The sequence below is a fragment of the Salmo salar genome, chromosome 20, assembly GCF_965601325.2.
Source record: "Salmo salar chromosome 20, fSalSal1, whole genome shotgun sequence".
Classification (NCBI taxonomy): domain Eukaryota; kingdom Metazoa; phylum Chordata; class Actinopteri; order Salmoniformes; family Salmonidae; genus Salmo; species Salmo salar.
The window spans coordinates 59909046-59936632 of record NC_138310.1 but is presented as its reverse complement, the minus strand read 5'-3'; the positions used below and the strand labels follow the sequence as shown (position 1 = coordinate 59936632).

Here is a 27587-nt window from a genome sequence, read left to right as displayed (position 1 = left end):
GCTGTTCTGAAAGACACATTGATCGGTGTTCCTCACACCTCACTGACCCTAACAGCACACACAGTCAGACACTCTCTCTCTCGCTCTACACAGCATGGTTGATAGTGGACTCTATCGAGAGAGAGTTCTGCTGAGTAATGGGACCACACACACTAGATAAAATGGAGGACGGAACACAGAATGACCCGGCAGCAGACAGACAGTGTTTTAACTATTTATTACAGTAAACATTTGATTGAAACCAGCCAACAGGTTTAAATAGAAATAAACAGAGAAGTATAAAACAAAATCATTAGATAGCCTTTAAATCACCCTGCGGTACATTAAAATATCATAAACGTTTACTTATAAAGATAAGAAACAAGCCTGCTCAGATGAACTAGCCCTTCTCTAACAAGGACCCACCACCATGGCATTATGACTGGCATTATAACTGTTTATGACACTTATTACAGTGTTAGGAAGTCCTCATGATGGCGAGAATGTTATAGATAAATGTGATATGATTTGAAACATGATCTACATGGCACTGTAGTAACTGGAGGTAATACAATATGATAGAGTAATATGGGAATGAGAAAGAAGGGAATGAAGGGAGGAGTTGAGTGTTTGAGTAAAGAGTCGAATGTAAGAGTGGCAGTGTTGGTTAGAAACTGTAGCTTAATCTCTCTTCTCCTCTAGTGAATCTTGTCTGTCTGTCTGTCTGTCTGTCTGTCTGTCTGTCTGTCTGTCTGTCTGTCTGTCTGTCTGTCTGTCTGTCTGTCTGTCTGTCTGTCTGTCTGTCTGTCTGTCTGTCTGTCTGTCTGTCTGTCTGTTATTGGGCATCCCGCTGGAAAAATCAACATGATATAAAAGTAGAGCAACTGACAGAAATCTCTTTTTTTTTACGTTTAATTATAGTTATTAACAAAAATAACTTCAACAATGTCTCCCCTAAAGAATAAAAATGTCCGTAGCAACTCTCAGCACCCAGAACCAACTCAGCTACTTGAGATAGACTAGAACAAAGCTGACTGAAATGTAAAACTAAACCATGTAAATAAAATGTAAACAGGACAACATATACAGCTGAAATACTCAACAAGTATTTATATGTCTGTAATGCACAAGTTAAAGTGGTTATTAGATGAGAAAGGAGATTAAATGTCCTCTGTTGCCCCCATGTGGTCAGGGCTAGTACTACACTCAGTAAAAACCAACACAATACAGTCTGGAATCCTAACTTTGGTCCCTCAACAGATAAGGTTTATGGCAAATTAATTGATATTTATGATCAAATCTTTGGCAAAACAATACAACTTTAAAGATACATAAACTGTAAACATATAGTTAGTGTATACAGTACATATAGTGATGATGTTCATATTGAACAATGTAATCATGTATACTGCCAGTTCCAGCACATACAGAAACAGAGGGGACCTCTTGACCAATCATATACTCTGTTACTGGCACCTGTTTCGCTCTTCTCTCATATTGGACGGAGGGAGTAAGGCACTGATTGATAGATTGGTGATTGATTGATGGTTAGTCAGATGTTAGTGAGAATGTTGCTGGTCACCATGGAGACGGTGAGCGTGCCTGGGAGGTCGTTGTCTTGGTGATTACCCTTGTCCCTCAGGTGGACGGTAACCTGCTGGGGGTCGCCGGGGTCAGAGGTCAAACTGACCTGACCCAGGAAGGAATCCATCAACACGTTGTGGTTATACACCTGGAGGATGAATAAAGTTGTACTGACTTTAATTGAGAGAACGGTTACTTATTGAAACAACCCAAATGTTCACTCTACTTTAACTCCACCCCCCCAGCCCAGTCTCCTCACCTCTATCAGTATAGGCTGGTTAGTTCTCTTCCTGTAGAATAGAGCCTTGGTGTCAAAGGTTGGGCTGCGGGTGTTTTTATAGACCGCAGAACGAACCTTCTCCCCCTCACAACGAATGATCACATATGGGTCTGACGCTGCAACACACATACAGACTGTCAGTAGGAGAAGAGAGGAGAAGATAGGAAAAGGACCAGACCAGAGAAGAAAAGGGAACGGACAGAGAGGGGAGAGAAGAAAGGTTTGTATACCTCCATCAGAGTCTTGTCCAGCCAGTCCATCTGCTCTGTGGACATGAATCTGAGTGACCAGGGAAGGGAAGCCACACAGTCCTGACCAACACGTCGGGGCTGGCTGATCTAGGGTTAACTCTCTATGGGGGGGAGAGAGAGGGCAAGATAATGAGGAGAGTGAGTGAGTGAGTGAGTGAGTGAGTGAGTGAGTGAGTGAGTGAGTGAGTGAGTGAGTGAGTGAGTGAGTGAGTGAGTACCTGCAGTCAGCGGGGACGTCAGTGAAGATGCGTAACAAGAGGTCTCCTTCCAGAGCGGGGTCAAAGGTTGTGGGTATGACAACGTAACGACCCTCCTTCAGGGAACAGCGTAGGAACACACACCTGGAGTTGATGTACACACTCCCACACACCTTCTGCTGCCGAGTGTGCATACGGTACTGCCTGTTCAACTCCACCTACACACACACAATAATTTGAATGAACACATTAATAAGACTTTCACACACATTCATTTTAATGAACACATTAATAAGACTCACACACACACACTTCTCACCCGGTGTATCTCGAAGCCTATAGCCAGGTTTTCTCCCTTCCCCTCTTTAGGTCTGGCTCTCTTGTCTGTCTGCTGTAGACATACCAGCACCTCATCCTCTGGCTTCTTCACGTTGAACACATACTGCAGGGAGACACACACACACACACACACACACACACACACACGTCCTATAAATTAATACACACACACACACACACACACACACACACACACACACACACACACACACACACACACACACACACACACACACACACACACACACACACACACACACACACACACACACACACACACACCCTCCCCCCATCCCTACCCCTACCTGTGGGTTCTGTATGAAAGTGTGTTTGTTGTTGGTGCAGCCCCCGGCGCGGTTGCAAAGCGGGTTGTCATGGTTGCGCCAGGCACCCTTTAGAGAGCCCTCCTCCCAGGTCTTGTGGAGAGACAGGTAGGAAGTGTTGATCAGACGACACATGATCAAATCACTGAAGTACTGACAGAAGTCATCAAATGTCATCCTGGGTGGGGATTGAGGGGGAGGGGGGGGGGGGGGGGGCAGGAAAAGGGAAGTCATCAAGCTTCATCCTATGGCCATCCATTTTCTCAGCCGTGTGGAGGAAAGGTTAGGGGTCATGGCTAGAGGTCATAGGTTAGAACTCACCAAAATTCTCCATCGTCCTGCACAATCACTCCGATCTTCTCTCTTTCACTCTTACTCACCTTCCCCCACTCCTCTGAGCTGAGAGAGAGAGGAGAGAGGAGAGAGGAAAGAGAGAGAGAGGAGAGAGGAGAGAGGAAAGAGAGGAGAGAGGAGAGAGGAAAGAGAGGAGAGAGGAGAGAGAGAGAGAGGAGAGAGGAAAGAGAGGAGAGAGGAGAGAGAGAGAGGAAAGAGAGAGAGAGGAGAGAGGAAAGAGAGGAGAGAGGAGAGAGGAAAGAGAGGAGAGAGGAAAGAGAGAGAGAGGAGAGAGGAGAGAGGAAAGAGAGGAGAGAGGAAAGAGAGGAGAGAGGAGAGAGAGAGAGGAAAGAGAGTAGTTGTTGCAGAGTGGTTCTCTATCGCTCAGTGTTTCTCTGAAGGGTGTTCTGTGTGAAATAATGCTACCAGAACAGAACTGATACAGTAGAGGAGTCAAGGTTCTGAGACATGGACATCAACAGCGGCTCACATGGAGTTTCCCCTAGACCTTTTGGTGCCGAGATCATTTTGGGAATTTTCCTATGATACAATTTAAAACTGTAAATTAAACAAACATTCTAAGAGGAATGAACCATCAATCTGTGCTAAAGATCTGTTCCCTGTTGGCCAACAATACCTCTCTCCACCAGCAGAGGGAGCAGTGAGTCAGGAACTGGTCAATATACACACACCCCCCCATCTGGGGGTATTTAAAAAAACTATATATGGAAGCTCATTTACTGATTTCTACACAATTTAAAACTGTAAAATTCTATTTGGAGAGCAGAAAAAAAGCAACATTTACTCCAGTATTAGCTGCCTGCTACGCACTAGCTCAGTACCAGGATTACAACTCTAGTTTAGTTTCATGTCAAGTCAAACAGCAGTTACCGAGCCAAAGCCATCTACTACAGCGGTCTCCAGTTCTGTGTTGAAAAAAGTCACGCTGTTCCCTGCAAATGCATCGATGTGCTTTCCACAGAGAGGAAGAGGCAAAGCGAGAGGTTTCACTCGCAAAGTAATTAAAGAGCAGCAGTAAAAAATAACAATATATACAGGAGGGTGCCGGTACAGAGTCAATGTGCGGGGGCACCGGTTAGTTGAGGTAGTATGGGGGGCGGGGGGGGGCAATGCAAATAGTCTGGGTAGCCATTTGACTAGATGTTCAGGAGTCTTATAGCTTGGGGGTAGAAGCTGTTTAGAAGCCTCGTGGACCTAGACTTGGCTCTCCGGTACCGCGTGCCGTGCGGTAGCAGAGAGAACAGTCTATGACTAGGGTGGCTGGTGTCCTTTTCTTCCTCTGACACCGCCTGGTATAGAGGTCCTGGATGGCAGGAAGCTTGGCCCCAGTGATGTACTGGGCCGTTCCCACTACCCTCTGTAGTGCCTTGCGGTCTGAGGCCAAACAGTTGCCATACCAGGCAGTGATGCAACCAGTCAGGATGGTGCAGCTGTAGAGCCTTTTGAGGATCTGAGGACCCATGCCAAATCTTTTTAGTCTCCTGAGGGGGAATAGGTTTTGTCGTGCCCGCTTCACGACTGTATTGGTGTGCTTGGACCATGTTAGTTTGTTGGTGATGTGGACACCAAGGAACTTGAAGCTCTTAACCTGCTCCACTACAGCCCCATCGATGAGAATGGGGGCATGCTCGGTCCTCTTTTTCCTGTAGTCCACAATCATCTCCTTTGTCTTGATCAAGTTGAGGGAGAGGTTGTTGTCCTGGCACCACATGGCCAGGTCTCTGACCTCCTCCCTATAGGGTGTCTCGTTGTTGTTGGTGATCAGCCCTACCACTGTTGTGTCATCTGCAAATTGAATGGTGGTGTTGGAGTCGTGCAGTCATGAGTGAACAGGGAGTACAGGAGGGGGCTGAGCACACACCCCTGAGGGGCCCCTGTGTTGAGGATCCGCGTGGCGGATGTGTTGTTACCTACCCTTACCACCTGGGGGCGGCCAGTCAGGAAGTCCAGGATCCAGTTGCAGAGGGAGGTGTTTAGTCCCAGGGTCCTTAGCTTATTGATGAGCTTTGAGGGCACTATGGTGTTGAACGCTGAGCTGTAGTCAACGAATAGCATTCTCACATAGGTGTTCCTTTTGTCCAGGTGGGAAAGGGCAATGTGGAGTGCAATAGAGATTGCATCATCTGGAGATCTGTTGGGGCGGTATGCAAATTGGAGTGTCCTTGGGTTTCTGGGATGATGGTGTTGATGTGAGCCTTGACCAGCCTTTCAAAGCACTTCATGGCTACAGACGTGAGTGCTACGGGTCGGTAGTCATTTAGGCAGGTTACCTTAGTGTTCTTGGACACAGGCACTATGGTGGTCTGCTTAAAACATGTTGGTATTACAGACTCAGACAGGGAGAGTTTTTGAAAATGCGAAGACACTTGCTAGTTGGTCAGCGCATGCTTGCGGTACACGTCCTGGTAATCAGTCTGGCCCTGCGGCCTTGTGAATGTTGACCTGTCTAAAGATCTTACATCGGCTGCGGAGAGCGTGATCACACAGTATTCCGGTACAGTTGGTGCTCTCATGCATGTTTCAGTGTTATTTGCCTCGAAGCGAGCATAGAAGTAGTTTAGCTCGTCTGGTAGGCTTGTGTCACTGGGCAGCTCTCGGCTGTGCTTCCCTTTGTAGTCTGTAATGGTTTGCAAGTCCTGCCACATCTGACTAGCGTCAGAGCCGGTGTAGTATGACTCGATCTTAGTCCTGTATTAACACTTTGCCTGTTTGATGGTTCATTGGAGGGCATAGCGGGATTTCTTATAAGCTTCCGGGTTAGATTCCCGCTCCTTGAAAGCGGCAGCTCTAGACTTTAGCTCGGTGCGGATGCTGCCTGTAATCCATGGCTTCTGGTTGGGGTATTTACGTACGGTCACTATCTGACCACTTTATTATTGATCGAGTCACTGGTGCTTCGTGCTTTAATTTTTGCTTGTAAGCAGGAATCAGGATGGAATTATGGTCAGATTTGCCAAATGGAGGGCGAGGGAGAGCTTTGTATGCGTCTCTGTGTGTGGAGTATAGGTGGTCCAGAGTTCTTTTCCCTCTGGTTGCACATTTAACATGCTGATAGAAATTTGGTAAAACTGATTTAAGTTTCCCTGTATTTAAGTCCCCGGCTACTAGGAGCCGGGGACCACAAGTTTTCTTGTTTGCTTATGGCGGAATACAGCTCTTTCAATGCTATCTTAGTGCCAACCTCTGACTGAGGTGGTATGTAAACAGCTATGAAGAATACAGATGAGAACTCTCTCGGTAGGTAGTGTGGTCTACATCTTATCATGATATACTCAACCTCAGGGTAGCAATAGCTCAATATTTCCTTAGATATAGTGCACCAACTGTTATTTACAAAAATACATAGTCCGCCGCCCCTTGTCTTACCAGACGCAGCTGTTTGATCCTGCCGGTACATCATATAACCAGCCAGCTGTATGTTGATATTGTTGTCGTTCAGCCACAACTCTATGAAGCATAAGATGTTACAGTTTTTATGTCCCGTTGGTAGTTTAATCTTCCCAGTAACTCGTCGATTTTATTGTCCAAAGATGGCACGTTTGCTAGCAGAATTGAGGGAAGTGGGGGTTTATTCGATCGCCTTCGAATTCTCAGAAGGCAGCCTGCTCTCCTGCCTCTCTTTCTCCGCCTCCTCTTCACGCAGATCAAGGGGGTCGAGGCCTGTTCCTGAGGGAGCCGTATATCCTCCGCCTCGGGCTCGTCAGAGTCGTGAAAGAAGACAAAGGATTCTGCTAGTCCCTGGTGAGTATTCGCAGTCCTGATGTCTAGAAGTTCTTTCAGCCATAAGAGACAGGAGCGGCACCATTATGTACAAAATGAGTAAAAAAATACAACGCAGATAAACGAACAAAAAACACAATCGGTTGGGGGCACGTAAAATGTCTGCCTTCTGCTCTCCATAAAGCCAACCAGCCATACAAATTGCGTTCCCTCCCGCTCCCAGGTATCCGCATGGTCCTAAAGTCAGAAGGTTAACGCCACTAAAGTGCATTTGCCTTTTAATTCGGGATTTGAATGATTTTCGTAGCCTATTTTAAATTGTTGGTGTTGAGCTAGCTAGGATATGGCGGCTGTCATTCCCAATTGACGCCTCTGCACATACTCTTCTCCCCCACTACCAGGCCAGGTCTTCCTTATGAAAGAGGTCTTCTGACCTCAATAGGACTTGTTGTATAACTAAAGGTAAATAACAAACATTTTAAAACCTACCTGTCGCTCCAGGCACCGTTCCACTCTTTCTCTCCCCAGGGGTTTCGGAGTCGTATCATTGTGAGTTTGTCGGACTTGAAGTAAGCCATGAGGCCGTGGCCCAGCCGGACCTTTCTAACATCTGTCACAGCATAGGCATGACCCTTCACCAGACCACAGGCCAGACGAGCCTCCATCTCTGCTGAACTGGCCGCCTGCAGGGAGTGGTGAAGGGTTAGGATTCTAGGTGTGTGTGTGTGTGTGTGTGTGTGTGTGTGTGTGTGTGCGCGCATCTGTGTGTGTTATACCCGTATGGAGGCGCTGATGAGGCCTCCTCTGTTGTGGACCTTGAGGACTCTGTCGAACAGCACTGAGCGTTTCTCCTTGTCCGTACTCAACCCTTCCTCCAGTAGGTCCAAGGGCTCCGAGACGCCACCCGTAAAATCCACCAACGCATCCGCTGTGTTGCCCCCGTCCAATGCCTCATAACACCCATACATCCTACACACACACACACACACACACACACACACTCAGCAAAAGCAACACAGTCCTACACAAACACAACAGTCCATCTATAGTACTAACTTGGCGTAGGCCTTCTCTGCCAGGGCGCTCCAGAACTCGTTACTGTCATTGGAGTGACAATACACCAAGTTGCCGTTCGAAGTGGGCAACCGGTCGTCGATGACAACATCCACCCATTCTCCAAAGCGCCAGAAGCGGAAGTGGAAAATTCCGGCATAAGATTCCGGCTTGTGCTCATCCCATTCCTGGTCCTTATGGTCCGGGATCACCTGGGAGGGAGATAAGATGCTCAGAACACGTCAGAGCTGCATGGCCTGGCTGGTCTAGAGGCAATGCTGCAGCCTCCGGCACACGTCTTTAGTATGGTCATGGCTTCAAATCCGTCCAACTGCCCTTTGATACAATCTCTCTCCAAATTTCCCCACTACCAGTCTCTCTCACTATCTGCTCAATACAAATCTGAAAAATCACAGCTAACTTAAACAAGTAACCACCTAGTGCATCATAACAACCAAACCAAAATGTACACACCACACACACACACACACACACACACACACAGCCAGCCAGCTAGCCAGCAAGCATTTGGGAATATTAATAACCAGCCCATCCAGCTATGACCAACCAGCTCTCAGAAGCTCTCAGGAAAATCCCTGGTTCCTCTTCTGATGTCATCACTTCCTGTTGCCTAGCGCCACCACACTCCCTCCTCCCCCTCCTCACTTCTGTTCTCCATCCCTTCCTCACTGTACATGCCACACAATCAATAGTCCCAACCAGAGAACCAACTCAACCATATTACCCTCTGGGAAAGGGAGGGGAAAGAGATGGCATAAGAGACAGAGGGGGAGAGGAACAGAGCGAAACTATCTGCAGACACAGACACACAGACAGAAACAGATATCCATCCAGACAGACAGGCAGGCCTCGTTCCCTCCCCATCAGAGAAAGATGAGCTCTCAGACAGGCACAGACCCGGCCGTGGCCCCCTCATCTGGCTCAGCCATGGAGCTACGCTTTGCAGAGGACACTTCTCTCACTGAGGTAAGACTGTTCACATGGTTGAGATGAGGTTGAGATGTGGTTAAGATGAGGTTGGTGGTTGAAATAGCACAATCGATGGTTCAGTTGGTTGCAAGTTTGATTCTTGCATGGGTCAGATATACTGAGCAATGATGTAATAATGCCTTCACCGTAAGTCACTTTAGAAAAACGTATTTTCAAGTAGACATGCAAAATTCAAAATTGGCTTCTGCTATGTGTAGTAGTTTGGTACTGTCTTAAATATGTGCTTATCTGGGGCCACCTGAGTGGCGCAGTGGTCTAAGGCACTGCATCGCAGTTGCTAGCTGTGCCACTAGAAATTCTGGATTCGAGTCCCGTCTCTGTCACAGCCAGCCGCGACCGGGAGACCCATGGGGCGGCGCACAATTGGCCCAGCGTCGTCTGGGTTAGGGGAGGGTTTGGCCGGCAGGGATGTCCTTGTTCCATCGCGCTCTAGTGACTCCTGTGGCAGGCCGGGTGCAGTGCACACTGACACGGTCGCCAGGTCCACGGTGTTTCCTTCGACACATTGGTGCTGCAGGCTTCCAGATTAAGTGGGCGTTGTGTCAAGAAGCAGTGCGGCTTGGCTGGGTCGTGTTTTGGGGGACGCACGGCTCTCGACCTTCGCCTCCCTCGAGTCCGTATGGGAGTTGCAGTGATGAGACAAGACTAACTACCAATTGGATTCAATGAAATTGGGGAGAAAAGGGGGTAAAAAAAAACAAAGTAGCCTATTTACTGACAAATGCATGGACAGTTTTCAGGAGTCGACTTGTACTGAATGGTATCTGCGTCTGAGTATCCAGTATGTCCAGCATATTATAGTTCTACTATTATAAAAAGTATTATTATTCTACAATGTGATTCGCAGGTGTGTCCAGTCTCTGCAGCAGAGTGGGCAAAAGTGCGGTTATATTATAGTATTACTATATTATGATTACATTATTAATATGGTTATTATTGTTACTAGGTAATGCAGCTGCGTGTCCAGTCCCTGCAGCGGAGCGGTCAGAAGCGACAGGAGGGGGAGCGGTTGCTCCTCCCCCACGAGGCCATTTACCGTCTGGACTTCTCCAATCAGAAGCTGACGTTCGTCCACTGGGCGGTGTCTCTGATTGGTCATGGCAGAGTGACCGTCACAGGGATCTCCCAGCTCTGGACCCCTGACCTCACACACCTGATGACCCGGCAGCTTCTTGAACCCGTCGGAACATTCTGGCGGAACGCTGGTGACCCGGAGGACTCGCCCCTCAAGTGTCTGGAGGCGGACATCCAGGAGTTTGGGGAGCGAATCGCGGAGCTGGCAAAGGTCCGCAAGGTCATGTACTTCCTGCTTGCCTTCAAGGAGGGGGCGGAGGCTGACAAGGTCAGCATCTCCATGGAGTTCAATCAGGCCTGACCTACAAACCTTAAAGGATACTTCTGGATTTTGGCAATGAGGCCCTCTGGATACCAAAGTGTGTACTTTTCTGTATGAAGGAAGATAGAGGTAGTTTTGCGAGCCAATGCGAACTAAATTTTGGGCAATGACTGGAAGTCTATGGGTAACATTAGTTAGCACTGGCTCGTGAAACTACATCTAACTTCCTTCATACTGGACACAGAGACATACAAATTGTAACCACAAGTTCATCCGACTCTGGGGAAGTAGATAAAGGGCCTCATTCCCAAAATCCCGAAGTATCCCTTTAACTGCTTCCTCTTCCCCGTTTAACTGCTTCCTCTTCCCTCTACTCCTCTAGTCTCCATCTCTCCATTCTAAGGAAATGCCTTCTACTACAGCCAGTCTAGGTTGGACCAGTCTACACTCCTCTCCCTATGCCCCCCGCCCACACACACTGAGTCCCATCTCTCATCTGTGTGTGCATATGTACTTCCTTCCTGAGCATCTATCTAGCTTTCTATCTATGCATGTCAGTCAACAAGCTGCTAGAAACCATGTTTTGAAGGTAAAGTAGTTACACAGTAGGCTGCAAAATCACAAACTATAGATATAGGTAACTACCAAAATAAAGGAAACACCAACATAAAGGTCTTAATAGGGCGTTGGGTCACCACGAGAGGCCAGCACAGCTTCAATGAACCTTGACATAGATTCTACAAGTGTCTGGAACTCTATTGGAGGGATGCAACACCATTCTTCAACAAGAAATTCTATAATTTGGTGTTTTGTTGATGGTGGTGGAAAACGCTGTCTCAGTCGCTCCAGAATTCATACATGACTAAGTATGATCTTAATTGCTTAATTAACTCAATTAATATACTTATTAATCCCATATTTACTCAAGTGTTTCTTTTATTTTGGCAGTTAGCTGTACATTTTGGCAGTTAACTGTACATTTATATTGAAAACCTGAATGATATGAATAGCTTGTTCTGATCCTTCTTTATAGGAAATATTAGAGAACCAATGCTGCAATGTAACTCCAACCATATTCACTTTGCATGAAATATCACAACAATATACTGTAAACTGGCCATGTCCTCTACTGCTGTCCAATAAAGAGCTGTAGGTACTCTGTTCTGCTGTGTTTGTGTTAATGGACAGGGCAGGGGACAGCTGTAGGTACTCTGTCCTGCTGTGTTTGTGTTAATGTACAGGGCAGGGGACAGCTGTAGGTACTCTGTCCTGCTGTGTTTGTGTTAATGGACAGGGCAGGGGACAGCTGTAGGTACTCTGTCCTGCTGTGTTTGTGTTAATGGACAGGGCAGGGGACAGCTGTAGGTACTCTGTCCTGCTGTGTTTGTGTTAATGGACAGGGCAGGGCAGGGGACAGCTGTAGGTACTCTGTCCTGCCGTGTTTGTGTTAATGGACAGGGCAGGGGACAGCTGTAGGTACTCTGTCCTGCTGTGTTTGTGTTAATGGACAGGGCAGGGCAGGGGACAGCTGTAGGTACTCTGTCCTGCTGTGTTTGTGTTAATGGACAGGGGACAGCTGTAGGTACTCTGTTCTGCTGTGTTTCTGTTAATGGACAGGGCAGGGGACAGCTGTAGGTACTCTGTCCTGCTGTGTTTGTGTTAATGGACAGGGCAGGGGACAGCTGTAGGTACTCTGTTCTGCTGTGTTTGTGTTAATGGGCAGGGGGGCAGGGGACAGCTGTAGGTAGTCTGTTCTGCTGTGTTTGTGTTAATGGACAGGGCAGGGGACAGCTGTAGGTACTCTGTCCTGCTGTGTTTGTTTTAATGGACAGGGCAGGGGACAGCTGTAGGTACTCTGTCCTGCTGTGTTTGTGTTAATGGACAGGGCAGGGCAGGGGACAGCTGTAGGTACTCTGTCCTGCTGTGTTTGTGTTAATGGACAGGGGACAGCTGTAGGTACTCTGTTCTGCTGTGTTTGTGTTAATGGACAGGGCAGGGGACAGCTGTAGGTACTCTGTTCTGCTGTGTTTGTGTTAATGGACAGGGCAGGGGACAGCTGTAGGTACTCTGTCCAGCTGTGTTTGTGTTAATGGACAGGGCAGGGGACAGCTGTAGGTACTCTGTCCTGCTGTGTTTGTGTTAATGGACAGGGGACAGGATAGACATGGCTTAGCCTCAGGCTACAGTAGCTACAGTAGCTACGGTTGCTGTTCATTCATAGGGAAATCAATACACACACACTTTCCCTCCCTCTCTCACACACACAAATGGTAGACTACATACCAGAAGGCAAAAGTAACACTTTAGAGAGACAGACAGACGGACAGACAGAGACAGAGAGAGACAGAGAGAGACAGGGAGAGACACACAGACAAACAGACAAAGACAGAGAGAGACAGAGACAGAGAGACACAGACAGACAGACAAAGACAGAGAGAGAGCGAGAGCGAGAGAAATAGTGTGTTAATGAGAGTGATCCGGAGCACATACATTATAGCAGCAGCCTCCCTGTGGATTAATAACAGTGTGCGTGTGTGTTGGGGTAGAGGGGAGAGTAGGAAGGTACAGTTTGGTCCAATTAATAATACCATCTCTGTGTTAACGAGCTGCTTCTAGAACACATCGTTACTGACTCTTGATAGAACATGTCGTTAAACACCGGGACTAAACAACCATTAATTAATCCACACACACACACACACACACACACACACACACACACACACACACACACACACACACACACACACACACACACACACACACACACACACACACACACACACACACACACACACACCACTACTACTCATAACAACAATTATGTATTCCCTGGGAGCTAACAATAACAGTCATGATGGTGCAGGTGTAACAGAGGTAGTTTAGTTAGGACAAGTAACCTTGCCTGAGGCTTTAGCTCAGCGGACTAACACAGTACCGGACACTAGGTTGGTCAACAGTCCCAGCTCAAGGACAGAGCTTTCTCCAGAGAGCCTGCATTAAGACGAAGACGCACCATAATGAACGTTGGTTGTGTGCAGTAGATCACCTTCTGGTTGTCGACTAACAGTCGCACTTCAACATGTAGAATCATCCGGGAAATGAACAGAAAATGCTTAGAAGTCTTCATCAGACCGGTGTGTTTAGCACTCTCCTGCCAGCTCTGTCTCTGGGGTGAAATATGCTCTCCAACCCAACAGCAGCTGTTGTCTCAGTGACAGACCCTCTGTTGTTCAGGAAATGGAGAAACATAATAAACCTGCTCAGTTGTTTCAGATGAAAGATCAGAGCCCTCTCTGTAATGTGATGGTTTAGTGAGGTAGGGGTACGGAGTTATATCATGCCAGTAACATCAGTCCACAGCTTGAAATATCGCCAATGGCGCTGCCCAATTGGTACCTTTTCATTGTCAAGCAGGGCAGCCATGTGTGCTTGTGAAGCAAAGGACTACTATTTTGAGCCATTGCACAGACAGGGACAATGGAGAAGGTGAACCTGTTAGCAACACAGTGACGTCCTTCACACTAGGAGCCAGGGGTAAGGAGCCAGGGGTATGGAGCCAGGGGTATGGAGCCAGGGGTATGGAGCCAGGGGTATGGAGCCAGGGGTAAGGAGCCAGGGATAAGGAGCCAGGGGTAAGGAGCCAGGGGTAAGGAGCCAGGGGTATGGAGCCAGGGGTATGGAGCCAGGGGTATGGAGCCAGGGGTATGGAGCCAGGGGTATGGAGCCAGGGGTATGGAGCCAGGGGTAAGGAGCCAGGGGTAAGGAGCCAGGGGTAAGGAGCCAGCGGTATGGAGCCAGCGGTATGGAGCCAGCGGTATGGAGCCAGCGGTATGGAGCCAGCGGTAAGGAGCCAGGGGTAAGAGGCCAGGGGTAAGAGGCTGGTGGAAAGTGGAGGAAAGTTGAACACAAAAAGTTGAGACCAGTGGGACTAATGCAAATGATTCAAAAAACACACACTGCCATCTCAGAAGGGCCACACCACCACACACACGAACACAAAAACACACACTGCCATCTCAGAAGGGCCACACCACCACACACACGAACACAAAAACACACACTGCCATCTCAGAAGGGCCACACCACCACACACACACAAAGACAAAAACACACACTGCCATCTCAGAAGGGCCACACCACCACACACACACACGAACACAAAAACACACACTGCCATCTCAGAAGGGCCACACCACCACACACACACAAAGACAAAAACACACACTGCCATCTCAGAAGGGCCACACCACCACACACACACACGAACACAAAAACACACACTGCCATCTCAGAAGGGCCACACCACCACACACACACGAACACAAAAACACACACTGCCATCTCAGAAGGGCCACACCACCACACACACACGAACACAAAAACACACACTGCCATCTCAGAAGGGCCACACCACCACACACACACGAACACAAAAACACACACTGCCATCTCAGAAGGGCCACACCACCACACACACACGAACACAAAAACACACACTGCCATCTCAGAAGGGCCACACCACCACACACACACGAACACAAAAACACACACTGCCATCTCAGAAGGGCCACACCACCACACACACACGAACACAAAAACACACACTGCCATCTCAGAAGGGCCACACCACCACACACACACGAACACAAAAACACACACTGCCATCTCAGAAGGGCCACACCACCACACACACACGAACACAAAAACAAACACAAGCCACTCCTCCAAATAGGAGTCGGAAATGATAATAAACTCCAAGTCATTCCGTGTGAGTGTGTGTGTGAGTGTGTGTGTGCATGCTTGTCACACACCCAAGACAAACAAACACACTACATGCACACGGCCAGGGAGTCTTACCTTTTGCCACAGAGCTTCTCTGGATGCCAGGGAGGAGCATGCAGCTACGAACCAACAGTTCCCCAGCTGGCCCTGGAGGAGGTCATGAGCACTGATACCATTCACAAACAACTTGGGGTTATCACACAGCTCCTATAGAGAAGAGACAACATGGGGTTATCACACAGCTCCTATAGAGAAGAGACAACATGGGGTTATCACACAGCTCCTATAGAGAAGAGACAACATGGGGTTATCACACAGCTCCTATAGAGAAGAGACAACATGGGGTTATCACACAGCTCCTATAGAGAAGAGACAACATGGGGTTATCACACAGCTCCTATAGAGAAGAGACAACATGGGGTTATCACACAGCTCCTATAGAGAAGAGACAACATGGGGTTATCACACAGCTCCTATAGAGAAGAGACAACATGGGGTTATCACACAGCTCCTATAGAGAAGAGACAACATGGGGTTATCACACAGCTCCTATAGAGAAGAGACAACATGGGGTTATCACACAGCTCCTATAGAGAAGAGACAACATGGGGTTATCACACAGCTCCTATAGAGAAGAGACAACATGGGGTTATCACACAGCTCCTATAGAGAAGAGACAACATGGGGTTATCACACAGCTCCTATAGAGAAGAGACAACATGGGGTTATCACACAGCTCCTATAGAGAAGAGACAACATGGGGTTATCACACAGCTCCTATAGAGAAGAGACAACATGGGGTTATCACACAGCTCCTATAGAGAAGAGACAACATGGGGTTATCACACAGCTCCTATAGAGAAGAGACAACTTGGGGTTAAAGCTAGATTTACAATACTAAGGAATGTTTCATGTGAATTAGAGTTCAGTGCAGTCTGAGTGCATGCATTTGTATCAAATTGTACATTTAAATGAAATGAAGGGAGGAGGGGATAACATGGGATTAACACACAGAGGGGAGGGTGGGAGAGAGAGAGAGAGAGGGACAGAAGCAGAGAGAGAAAGAGGGGGGTGCAAACAAGAGAAATGACAAGGATATTAGGCTAACCCTCCCTTTCCCCAATTAAAATTCAATTCTAAATCAACAGTCAAAAGAACAAGTTTATGAGATGCATCTGAGTAGAAACCAAGAGAACCATTAGTGATAAAGATCTCTTCCTCTCCTCCGTCCATCCATCCATCACTCTATCCTTGTTAATTAATGGCACTCAGAGAGTGTTTTATGTGGCTGTGCTGCTCTCTCTGAGCTGACCACTAATGGCAGGCTGGGGTGAAGGGAGGGTTTCCCAACAGTCTGGGTGCGTCTCAACTTGCACCCTATATAGTGCGCTAACTACGACCAGGGCCCAAATGGGAACATAGGTGCCACTAGGGACCTCTAGAACCACAGATCATTAAGTCCCTTCTCCACCCGCTCCATCCCTCAGCCCCAGCAGAGAGCAGCCTCTCTGGGCAACGTGTGGTAGGACATAGGGCAGGGCGATATGGCCAAAATATCATATAACAGTATTTTAATTTTTTACTGTATTTTTAGTTTTTGAATAATAAAAGTACATTTGCTTTATGAGTAGTGAGTGATCCTAGGGTGGCAACACATATATTCTAAGTGATTTCAACAAGTCTTTCTCCATTCTGATTGTTTTATACTGTTCAATTGAACCAAGAATAATTTTCTGCATTTTCATCCATTTCCGGCAGTCATTTGAGATCATTTCCACACTGCAACGCAGGGCTGCACGATATGGGCAAACAATCTAGACCTTATTTTTTAACAAATGTTGCAATTGCGAATTGACTTGCGATTTACAGCAAAACACTTGGGTGAACTGTTGGAATCATGGAAATAATGATTATTCTAATTCTATAGTTAGAATATAATAGTGGGAACTTTGAATACAGTGTTGTTTGACATGATAATGAATGAAAATGCCAGGAAGGTGATATTGTGACAGGCTAGGAACCAAAGTGTTGATAAGTGTTTCCTAGGGGACCCTATAATCTTTAGCTACATTGAATGTTTTCTCTTAGCTACTTCATGTAGCAAACATTTTTGCTTTGCGTATTCCTCTTTGATTTAGAAGATACATGCTGATTAGGTCTACACCATCACTGTTATTATCAGGCTGTATAGCTAATTACGTTTGCTCTGACTCAGTACAGTGTTTATTAGCTAGCTAGTGATTTGCATTAGTGGCTAACAAGATTTAGGCCCAACTTGCTAAGAAAATACAAACTTGCTGTTGGCAGATGTAAGAAACACAAACTAATAGTGTAATTATAGAACACTAGTTGATTTATAATAAGAAGCAAAGTGAAAATAGCATCGTTGTCATCAACATTGTTGCATGTGCTGCATTGACCATGCAGACTGAACACAAGTGTCTCGTGGTTGAGGAACAAGAAATGTGCTCCTTGAGTGACAGAGGGCGGGGCTAGGTCTGTGTGGAAAGTGGCATGAGAGAGAGAGAAGAGAGCTGAGAGATATGACTCAAGTAGCAAAGTAAACCATAAAAATGGACGGTGCACCAGGTGTATCACATTTAACAAACCAAACAATCAAATACCATTATAGAAGGTATAGTAAAAACCCAAACCAGTCTGTGCATCAATACCGGTATATCGTGAAATATGGTACACTGCCCAGCCCAAGGAGGACAGTACCAGGCTGGGGTGGTGATGTAGGCCCTGGAGCAGGACCAGAGGAGGAAGAGGAGAAGCAGGCCTGACCACACTAAGCTACTATTTGGGACTGTACTAGACACTGCTATAACTAGAGGTTAACTGGGGGATCAGAGGTCTTGTGAAAGACATTGGTGATAAAAACCTCTGGTACACTCCCAAAGAAGATCAGTAAGTCTAACACACTGTAGGGTGGCTCTTTTCTCAACCCTTTCCATGGTTCGCTGCTCTAACCACACACCACCACACCCTACCCGCGTTTTCTCTGAGCCAGGGGCCCTCCTGAGGAATCTCACTGGGTGAGAAGTAACCTTTTGCCTTGGGCTTGATCAGCTGCTGTGTTGGAGCAAGGCTGGAGGAAAAACAGGAATACAATAGATATATTATCTATGAGTAATACCTTTACACCACGGCTTTATTTACTGGTCCAACCAGTCCTGCTGTTACACCCTCCCTTACCTGGACAATTATACTGTAACCATAGCTGTAGAATAATAGCAGAGTATAAAGAAAGTAGAACATATCATGGGAGCGGGATGTACTGTAACATATCTCTCTCCTGCTCTCTCTCTCTCTCTCTCTCTCTCTCTCTCTCTCTCTCTCTCTCTCTCTCTCTCTCTCTCTCTCTCTCTCTCTCTCTCTCTCTCTCTCTCTCTCTCTCTCCTCTCTCTCTCTCTCTCTCCTCTCTCTCTCTCTCTCTCTCTCTCTCTCTCTCTCTCTCTCTCTCTCTCTCTCTCTCTCTCTCTCTCTCTCTCTCTCTCTCTCTCCTCTTCTCTCTCTCTCTCTCTCTCTCTCTCTCTCTCTCTCTCTCTCTCATATATATATATATATGTGTGTTGCAATAGTGTTTCCATCTATCGGCAGTGATAACATACTGGTCACCTGATCTTAACTACTACCTCTCCTACTGGTCACCTGATATTAATGTACCCACACACTGTTTGAAGGGTTCATAGAGAGGAACATTTCATCCTCTAATTCCCCCCCCCCACTCTATCTGAAAATCCGTGAGATAATAAACAAACTCTCAGTCGGATGCTTATTCAAACACTTTAACTCTAGGGCTGGCACAATTACTGTATAACCATGTAACCGACAGTTATGGGTGAAGGCAGTCATGAAAATAATCTGTGATAACATGGACTCTTCAAAACTGTGATTTTCAAACACTATGAGAATCGCGGTGATGTGGGGAACAAGAAAATACCCTCACTCTGGTTAGAAACTCTTTGTTTTGAACATCACTGTTTTTGACTTTTAATCCTACCCTGTGGTGACAGCTTTTTTCTTAGGACCTTTCTTCTCTTTTTAACCACAGATCATAGAAACACACCAGTTTCACATCATGTAGACACTGGTTTGGTGCTGAAGAGGATGAATATGAAGGTTGAAAAGTGGCAGAATTGCCCTTTAACTCCCCCCCCCCCCCCCCCACACACACACACCCCTCCCGTCAGTGTGTGGTACCTTAGGTCTCTTCCAGGTGATGGTTCCTATGCTGTTGGTCTTGTAGAACAGAGACTGGTCCGTAGCCGGAAACACAGAGTCTTCAAACAGGACCCGACGCTGCTGGCACTTCTTACGCAGGGAGGAGTAGCCCTGGCCTTCAAATGGCACCACCATCACCCTGCTGGAACACATCAGCAAAACACTGGTTCTCATACGACACAACCATCTCCCTGGAACACACACAGTTACAGACAAACAAGTCCAAATAGTGTAAAAAAATGATATTTTCAGGATGGAAAAACACTTTTAGTGTAAACTTAAACGACTAAAACCAGACAAAGCATGTAGAAATTATAACGGACCTATAATGTTATAATTATATAAATAAGAGAGAACTAACAGTCCCCTACATAAAAGCTAGATAATCAGGGAGAATTAAAAACAATGAATTTAGCAGTATTGATTTTGCTATTATGTTTGAACAAAAGAACACTGCATTAGTCATGGGGAAATGCATAGAATGGCTGGATATTAGCTTCCATTGCCACGCTGACCACCTAAGCCACTTTTGATCCAGAAAAAAAACTGATATTGGTAATGGTAGCACAGGAGGTTGGTGGCACCTTAATTGGGGAGGACGGGCTCGTGGTAATGGCTAGAGAAGAATGTTATCAAATAAATTAAACATGGTTTCCATATGTTTGGTGCCATTTCATTCACTCCGTTCAGGCCATTATCCCCTCAGTAGCCTGTGAATGGTAGTTACCGTAGCTTAAAGGCTACATTTTTCTGGTGGGGAGTCTATTATCAGATTTATGCCCAGAAGAGGGAAAACGAGAGAAGGATGTGTGTGAGAGTGACAGAGACCCATTATCTCTTCTACACTGACTCCTCCCATTGAAAGTAGAGAAAAAGAACCACCGTTGTTCAAGGATATCCTCTTTTTCAACACACACAGCACGTCACACCATAACAACATTAGTCTCCAGTCACGTGACAGTTTACCAATGGATCACTGGGAGTAACCAGCTCCAACTCCAATGTTAGATCAGAGGTTACCAGACCTTTTAGCATAGTGGGCTTTTAAAGTCTGAAGTTTTTTACCATTGAGTCTGTCTGCTAAACACACAAATTGCTGCTGTTCACTGGTCAGACAGTCAGCAGGACTCTCTTGTAGTCATGGAAATGCTTATGGGATGTAGCCAGGCAGTGTAATCATGTTAGTGTTAGAGAGAGAACACACACCACACACACACACACACACACACACACAGAGTTTACCATAGACAAGGAGCGGGGTGAAGGGAGTGGTCGGTTCACAACAGCTAGAAGTACACTGAACAAAAATATAAACGCAACATATAAAGTGTTGGTCCCATATTTCATTAGCTGAAATAAAATTTGTTTACATCCCTCTAAGTGAGCATTTCTCCTTTACCAAGATAATCCATCCACCAGACAGGTGTGGCATATCAAGTAGCTGATTCAACAGCATGATCATTACACAGGTGCAGCTTTGTCACACAACACAATGCAACAGATGTCTCAAGTTTAAGGAAGTGCGCAATTGGCATGCTGACTGCAGGAATGTCCACCAGAGCTGTTGCCAGAGAATCTTATGTTAATTTCTCTACCATAAGCCGCCTCAAACGTCGTTTTAGAGAATTTGGCGGTACGTCCAACCGGCATCACAACCATAGAATACGTGTAACTATGCCAGACCAGGACCTCCACATTCAGTAAAATCTTTGAAAATGTTGCGTTTATATTTTTGTTCAGTATACACTAATAGTTTGGATAACCTTAATTATTATTATGTATAGAATTGTATCGTTATTTTAAAAAAACATTTTATGTGATGCACACTGCAGAGACCACCGGAAGAAGAATTATCACTGAATTATCACAGTCAATTATTGTAAAGTTTGTTTCTGTGTCAATTAATCCCATAAACAATGGGTTTGCCAACTGGTGATTTGACACAAAAATAAAATGTAATTCATTCACTCACTACAGGAATACTGTATGCAGTTCAGTCAACTCCTTTTACTCTCTGTTCCGAACGTGCTAGACGGCCAGTTCGTATAACCTTTAGCTGTACCCTTATCCTACTTCTCCTCTGTCCTCTGGTGATGTAGAGGTTAATCCAGGTCCTGCAGTGCCAGGTGCGCTCATTTGTTGACTTCTGTAACCATAAAAGCCTTGGTTTCATGCATGTTAACATTAGAAGCCTACTCCCTAAGTTTGTTTTACTCACTGCTTTAGCACACTCTGCCAACCCGGATGTCTTAGCCGTGTCTGAATCCTGGCTTAGGAAAACCACCAAAAACTCTGAAATCTCCATCCCTAACTATAACATTTTCCGCCAAGATAGAACTGCCAAAGGGGGCGGTGTTGCAATCTACTGCAAAGATATCCTGCAGAGTTCTGTCTTACTATCCAGGTCTGTACCCAAACAATTCAAGCTTCTACTTCTAAAAATTCACCTTTCCAGAAACAAGTCTCTCACTGTTGCCGCTTGCTAAAGACCCCCCTCTGCCCCCAGCTGTGCCCTCGACACCATATGTGAATTTATTGCCCCCCATCTATTGTCTGAGCTCGTGCTACTAGGTGACCTAAACTGGGACATGCTTAACACCCCGGCCATCTTACAATCTAAGCTTGATTCCCTCAATCTCACACAAATGATCAATGAACCTACCAGGTACAACCCCAAATCCGTAAACACGGGCACCCTCATCCTAACTAACTCGCCCTCCAAATACACCTCTGCTGTTTTCAATCAAGATCTCAGCCTCATTGCCTGCATCCGTAATGGGTCTGCAACCAAACGACCACCCCTCATCACTGTCAAACGCTCCCTACAACACTTCTGCGAGCAGGCCTTTCTAATCAACCCGGCCGGGGTATCCTGGAATGACATTAACCTCATCCCGTCAGTAGAGGATGCCTGGTTATTCTTTAAAAGTGCCTTCCTCACCATCTTAAATAAGCATGCCCCATTCAAAAAAATGTAGAACTAGGAATAGATATAGTCCTTGGTTCACTCCAGACCTGTCTGCCCTTGACCAGCACAAAAACATCCTGTGGCATTCTGCATTAGCATCAAATAGCCCCTGTGATATGCAACTTTTCAGGGAAGTTAGGAACAAATATACACAGGCAGTTTGAAAAGCTAGCCTTAGCTTTCCTAACAGAAATTTGCATCCTGTAGTACACTCAAAAATGTTCTGGGACACTGTAAAGTCCATGGAGAATAAGAGCACCTCCTCCCAGCTGCCCACTGCTCTGAGGCTAGGAAACACTTACCACCGATATATCCACTATAATTGAGAATTTCAATAAGCATTTCTCTACGGCTGGCCATGTTTTCCACCTGGCTACCCCTACCCTGGTCAACTGCCCGGCACCCTCCACAGCAACCCGCCAAAGCCCCCCACCATTTCTCCTTCACCCAAATCCAGATAGCTGATGTTCTGAAAGAGCTGCAAAATCTGGACCCCTACAAATCAGCTGGGCTAGACAATCTGGACCCTCTCTTTCTAAATGTATCTGCCGAAATTGTTGCAACCCCTAGACCCAAACTGCTACAGACCTATATCTTTCCTACCCTGTCTTTCTAAGGTCTTCGAAAGCCAAGTTAACAAACAGATTACCGACCATTTTGAATCCCACCGTACCTTCTCCGCTATGCAATCTGGTTTCCGAGCTGGTCATGGGTGCACCTCAGCCACGCTCAAGGTACTAAACGACATCATAACCACCATCGATAAGAGACATTACTGTACAACCGTATTCATCAACCTGGCCAAGGCTTTCGACTCTGTCAATCACCACATTCTTATTGGCAGACTCGACAGCCTTGGTTTCTCAAATGATTGCCTCGCCTGGTTTACCAACTACTTCTCTGATAGAGTTCAGTGTGTCAAATCGGAGGGCCTGTTGTCTGGACCTCTGGCAGTCTCTATGGGGGTGCCACAGGGCTCATTTCTCGGGCAAATCTCTTCTCTGTATACATCAATGATGTCGCTCTTGCTGCTGGCGATTCTCTGATCCACCTCTTCGCAGACGACATCATTCTGAATACTTCTGGCCCCTCTTTGCACAGTGTGTTAACTAACCTCCAGACGAGCTTCAATGCCATACAACTCTCCTTCCGTGGCCTCCAACTGCTCTTAAACGCAGGTAAAACTAAATGCATGCTATTCAATCGACCACTGCCCGCACCTGCCCACCCGTCCAGCATCACTACTCTGGACGGCTCTGACTTAGAATATGTGGACAACTACAAATACCTAGGTGTCTGGTAAGACTGTAAACTCTCCTTCCAGACTCACATTAAGCATCTCCAATCCAAAATTAAATCTAGAATCGGCTTCCTATTTTGCAACAAAGCATCCTTCACTCATGCTGCCAAACATACCCTCGTAAAACTGACCATCCTACCGATCCTCGACTTCGGCAATGGTATCTATAAAATAGCCTCCAACACTCTACTCAACAAATTGGATGCAGTCTATCACAGTGCCATCCGTTTTGTCACCAAAGCCCCATACACTACCCACCACTGCGACCTGTACGCTCTCGTTGGTTGGCCCTCGCTTCATACTCGTCGCCAAACCCACTGGCTACAGGTTATCTACAAGTCTCTGCTAGGTAAAGCCCCGCCTTATCTCAGCTCACCGGTCACCATAGCTTCACCCACTCGTAGCACGCGCTCCAGCAGGTATATCTCTCTGGTCACCCCCAAAGCCAATTCCTCCTTTGGTCGCCTTTCCTTCCAATTCTCTGCTGCCAATGACTGGAACGAACTGCAAAAATCTCTGAAGCTGGAGACTCATATCTCCCTCACTAGCTTTAAGCACAAGCTGTCAGAGCAGCTCACAGATCACTGCACCTGTACATTGCCCATCTGTAAACAGCCCATCTACCTACCTCATCCCCATACTGTATTTATTTATTTATCTTGCTCCTTTGCACCCCAGTATCTCTACTTGCACATTCATCTTTTGCACATCTACCATTCCAGTGTTTAATTGCTATATTGTAATTACTTCGCCACCATGGCCTATTTATTGCCTTATCTTACCTCATTTGCACTCACTGTATATAGACTGTTTTCTTTTGTTCTACTATATTATTGACTGTATGTTTTGTTTATTCCATGTCTATCCCACACTCATCATGTATCACTCTCTCACTCTTTGTACAGTGCATTTGGAAAATATTCAGACCCCTTGACATAACATTTTATTACATTACAGCCTTATTCTAAAATGTATTAAATTGTTGTTGTTTTTCCCCCCTCAATCTACACCCAATACCCCATTATGACAAAACAAAAACAGGTTTATAAAAAAAAAATGTAAAAGTGAAATATCACATCTACATAAGTATTCAGACCCTTTACCAAGTACTTTGTTGAAGCACCTTTGACAGAGATTACAGCCTCGAGTCTTCTTGGGTGTGACGCTACAAGCTTGGCACACCTATATTTGGTGAGTTTCTCACATTCTTCTCTGCAGATCCTCTCAAGCTCTGTCAGTTGGACGGGGAGCGTCGCTGCACAGCTATTTTTAGGTTTCTCCAGAGATGTGCGATCGGGTTCGAGTCCGGGCTCTGGCTAAGCCACTCAAGGACATTCAGAGAGTTGTCCTGAAGCCACTCCTGTGTTTGTCTTGGCTGTGATTAGGGTCATTGTCCTGTTGGAAGGTGAACCTTCGCCCCAGTCTGAGGTCCTGAGCGCTCTGGAGCAGGTTTTCATCAAGGATCTTTCTGTACTTTGCTCCATTCATCTTTCCCTTGATCCTGACTAGTCTCCCAGTCCCTGCCGCTGAAAAACATCTCCACAGTATGATGCTGCCACCACCATTCTTCACCGTAGGGATGGTGCCAGGTTTCCTCCAGACGTGACGCTTGGCATTCAGGCCAAAGAGTTCAATCTTGGTTTCATCAGACCACAGAATCTTGTTTATCATGGTCTGAGAGTCCTTTAGGCAGTGGTGTAAAGTACTTACAGTACCAGTCAAAAGTTTGGACACACCTACTTTATTTTGACTATTTTCTACAGTGTAGAATAATAGTGAAGACATCAAAACTATGAAAGAACACATATGGAATCATGTAGTAACCAAAAGTGTTAAACAAATCAAAATATATTTTAGATTTTAGATTCTTCAAAGTAGCCACCCTTTGCCTTGATGACAGCTTTGCACACTTTTATTTATTTAATTTTTATTTAACTAGGCAAGTCAGTTAAGAACAAATTCAAATTTACAATGAAGGCCTAACCTGGACGACGCTGGGCCAATTGTGGGCTGCCCTATGGGACTCCCAATCACGGCGGGTTTTGATGCAGCCTGGAATCGAACCAGGGTCTGTAGTGACCACTGCGCCACTCGGGAGCCCAAGGCTGTATTGTTGTCTCTACCTTCTTGCCCCTTGTGATGTTGTCTGTGCCCAATAATGTTTGTACCATGTTGTTGTCATGTTTTGTTGTTGCCATCTTAGGTCTCTCTTTATGTAGTGTTGTCTCTCTTGTCGTGAAGTGTGTTTTGTCCTATGTTTATATTTTATTTATTTTTAATCCCAGCACCCATCCCTGCTGGAGGCCTTTTGCCAGGCCGTCATTTTAAATAACAATTTGTTCTTAACTGACTTGCCTAGTTAAATAAATAAAAAAATAATGGAGCGAGCGTCACATTAGTCTGTAACAATCTGCTAGCTACTCTAACCACAACACCAACCCAATGTTAGCGGAGGGTGTGACATGGTACAGACTGAAATGACAGAGACAAACTATACTACAACCGTCGCTGTTCACAGTTCAGTCCCCATTTACTATACTCAAGAGTATAGGACTGCACTGAATAGTTGAGTCCTACATGACTCATCAGGCTTTAGAACTTGTACTGAGGAGAAATGAGGTGGGGATGGAGAGAGAAAGTCAGGATTCATAACAGACCTCCACAGCCTGGGACAAAGGTAGTAGCTCTGCTCAGTAAGTCTAAACACATTTTACAGACTGCAGCTGCTGGGGGGAAAGAAAGTGTATATTCTGCTTTCCAGCGAGTAAACTAAGCATATCAACCACACCCACAAGTAGATAGTAGACTATTGAACTGAACTAACGTCAAAACGTGTTTTATACTTGCTGAAGACACAGCAGTTGGTAGCCAAGTAAAACTCAAATCCACGATGTAGTGTACTTCACATCAACGGAGTTGCGCTACATCTAGTGTGGGCTCCGTCATCGCATAAATAAATAAATAAATATATATATATATATATATATATATATATGCCTATATTTGTTTTTAATACTGCTTTTGTCCTGTGTAAATGTGGGCTATTTTTGTGGGTGTTGAAATAAGTCGTTTTTTTATTTAAAAAAAAATATTATGTAACTTCCGCGCTCCCACTCGCTTCTTCACTCTCGTCTTCGCTCAACTCCGTTGATGTGAAGTAGGACTACATGGTGGAATATAATTTAACTTGGCTAGCAGTTGGTAAAATCGTATGCTCTAGAAAAGTTGAAATACATTCACACAGAGACAAACATATGCATAATTGCTGTAGGCTATGCTCTACAAAAGTTTAAATAAGTTCATTCATCGTCATACATTTCCGTAAAACCGACTGGCTGCTTTAATTTGGGCTAGTTTACCTTGGAAGAGTTGACTCCCTCGGTGACGTATTCGTTTCTCTCCGGTACTACTGGGGCTTCAGTCGGTGAGACCCCCTGTTCGGAGGCTGCTCTTCTGATGCACGAGCTCCTCAGGGCTCGCTTGCAGTCTCTATCTCACTCTCTTTTTCTCTCTCACACACAGGGGAGGGCTGAGCTCTAGCTACTCCTGTTCCCTGATCATGTTGATCAGAAACATGTGGTCTATTTTAGTGTCGACTAGACCTACTGCTCCAATGACATGATCAAGTTGAATCAAAGCTATTGAAAATGTTAATTGGAGACTACTGATTTTCACATAAACCATTTGAGAATAAATCCACGTCTCTTTTGGAAAGTGCCTATTTCAGCTAATTTTCAAACAGTAGTCTACTTCTGCCTTGTCATTAAAAAAAGTGTGATGTTTAAGCAATAAGGCACGAGGGGGTGTGGTATATGGCCAATATACCATGGGCTGTTCTTACTTGCGACGCGGAGTGCCTGGACACAGCCCTTAGCCTTGG

The 27587-nt window shown here is 45.9% G+C and overlaps 2 protein-coding genes across 5 annotated transcripts; one reads left to right on the top strand and one right to left on the bottom strand.

The window, feature by feature from the left end:
* Positions 1-202: 202 nt before the first annotated feature.
* LOC106581014 (calpain-5) lies at positions 203-27375 on the bottom strand. 4 transcript variants are annotated; one of them, XM_014162670.3, is made up of 13 exons: positions 27067-27372; positions 19419-19578; positions 15288-15419; positions 8084-8292; positions 7804-7996; positions 7517-7710; positions 3275-3352; positions 2936-3131; positions 2611-2733; positions 2313-2509; positions 2074-2195; positions 1823-1959; positions 203-1711 (listed from the first exon to the last, which is right to left on the bottom strand). In XM_014162670.3, the coding sequence occupies exons 2-13, from the start codon at positions 19572-19574 to the stop codon at positions 1532-1534; spliced, it is 1917 nt and encodes a 638-aa protein (XP_014018145.1). In that variant the 5' UTR covers positions 19575-19578; positions 27067-27372; the 3' UTR covers positions 203-1531. The 4 variants fall into 4 exon arrangements, with proteins under 4 accessions (XP_014018145.1, XP_014018144.1, XP_082822736.1 ...); XM_014162669.3 differs by having other exon boundaries at positions 19419-19581; positions 27067-27370; XM_082966610.1 differs by lacking the exon at positions 15288-15419 and having other exon boundaries at positions 19419-19581; positions 27067-27375.
* On the top strand, positions 8854-11107 carry LOC106581015 (olfactory marker protein-like). Its single transcript, XM_014162671.3, has 2 exons — positions 8854-9067; positions 10038-11107. The coding sequence occupies exons 1-2, from the start codon at positions 8975-8977 to the stop codon at positions 10464-10466; spliced, it is 522 nt and encodes a 173-aa protein (XP_014018146.1). The 5' UTR covers positions 8854-8974; the 3' UTR covers positions 10467-11107.
* Positions 27376-27587: the final 212 nt, after the last annotated feature.

What these genes read in the sequence shown, in the direction of transcription:
- LOC106581014 (XM_082966609.1), bottom strand. Translation starts at nt 19,592, where the DNA reads ATGTGTTCCAGCAGGGTGATGGTGGTGCCATTTGAAGGCCAGGGCTAC. An exon ending in GCAGAGAAGGCCTACGCCAA is followed by an intron (nt 7,997 to 8,083) that starts GTTAGTACTATA and finishes GTGTGTGTGTAG; the next exon opens with GATGTATGGGTGTTATGAGG. An exon ending in TGGACAAGACTCTGATGGAG is followed by an intron (nt 1,960 to 2,073) that starts GTATACAAACCT and finishes TGTGTGTTGCAG; the next exon opens with CGTCAGACCCATATGTGATC.
- LOC106581015 (XM_014162671.3), top strand. Translation starts at nt 8,975, where the DNA reads ATGAGCTCTCAGACAGGCACAGACCCGGCCGTGGCCCCCTCATCTGGC. An exon ending in AGGACACTTCTCTCACTGAG is followed by an intron (nt 9,068 to 10,037) that starts GTAAGACTGTTC and finishes TATTGTTACTAG; the next exon opens with GTAATGCAGCTGCGTGTCCA.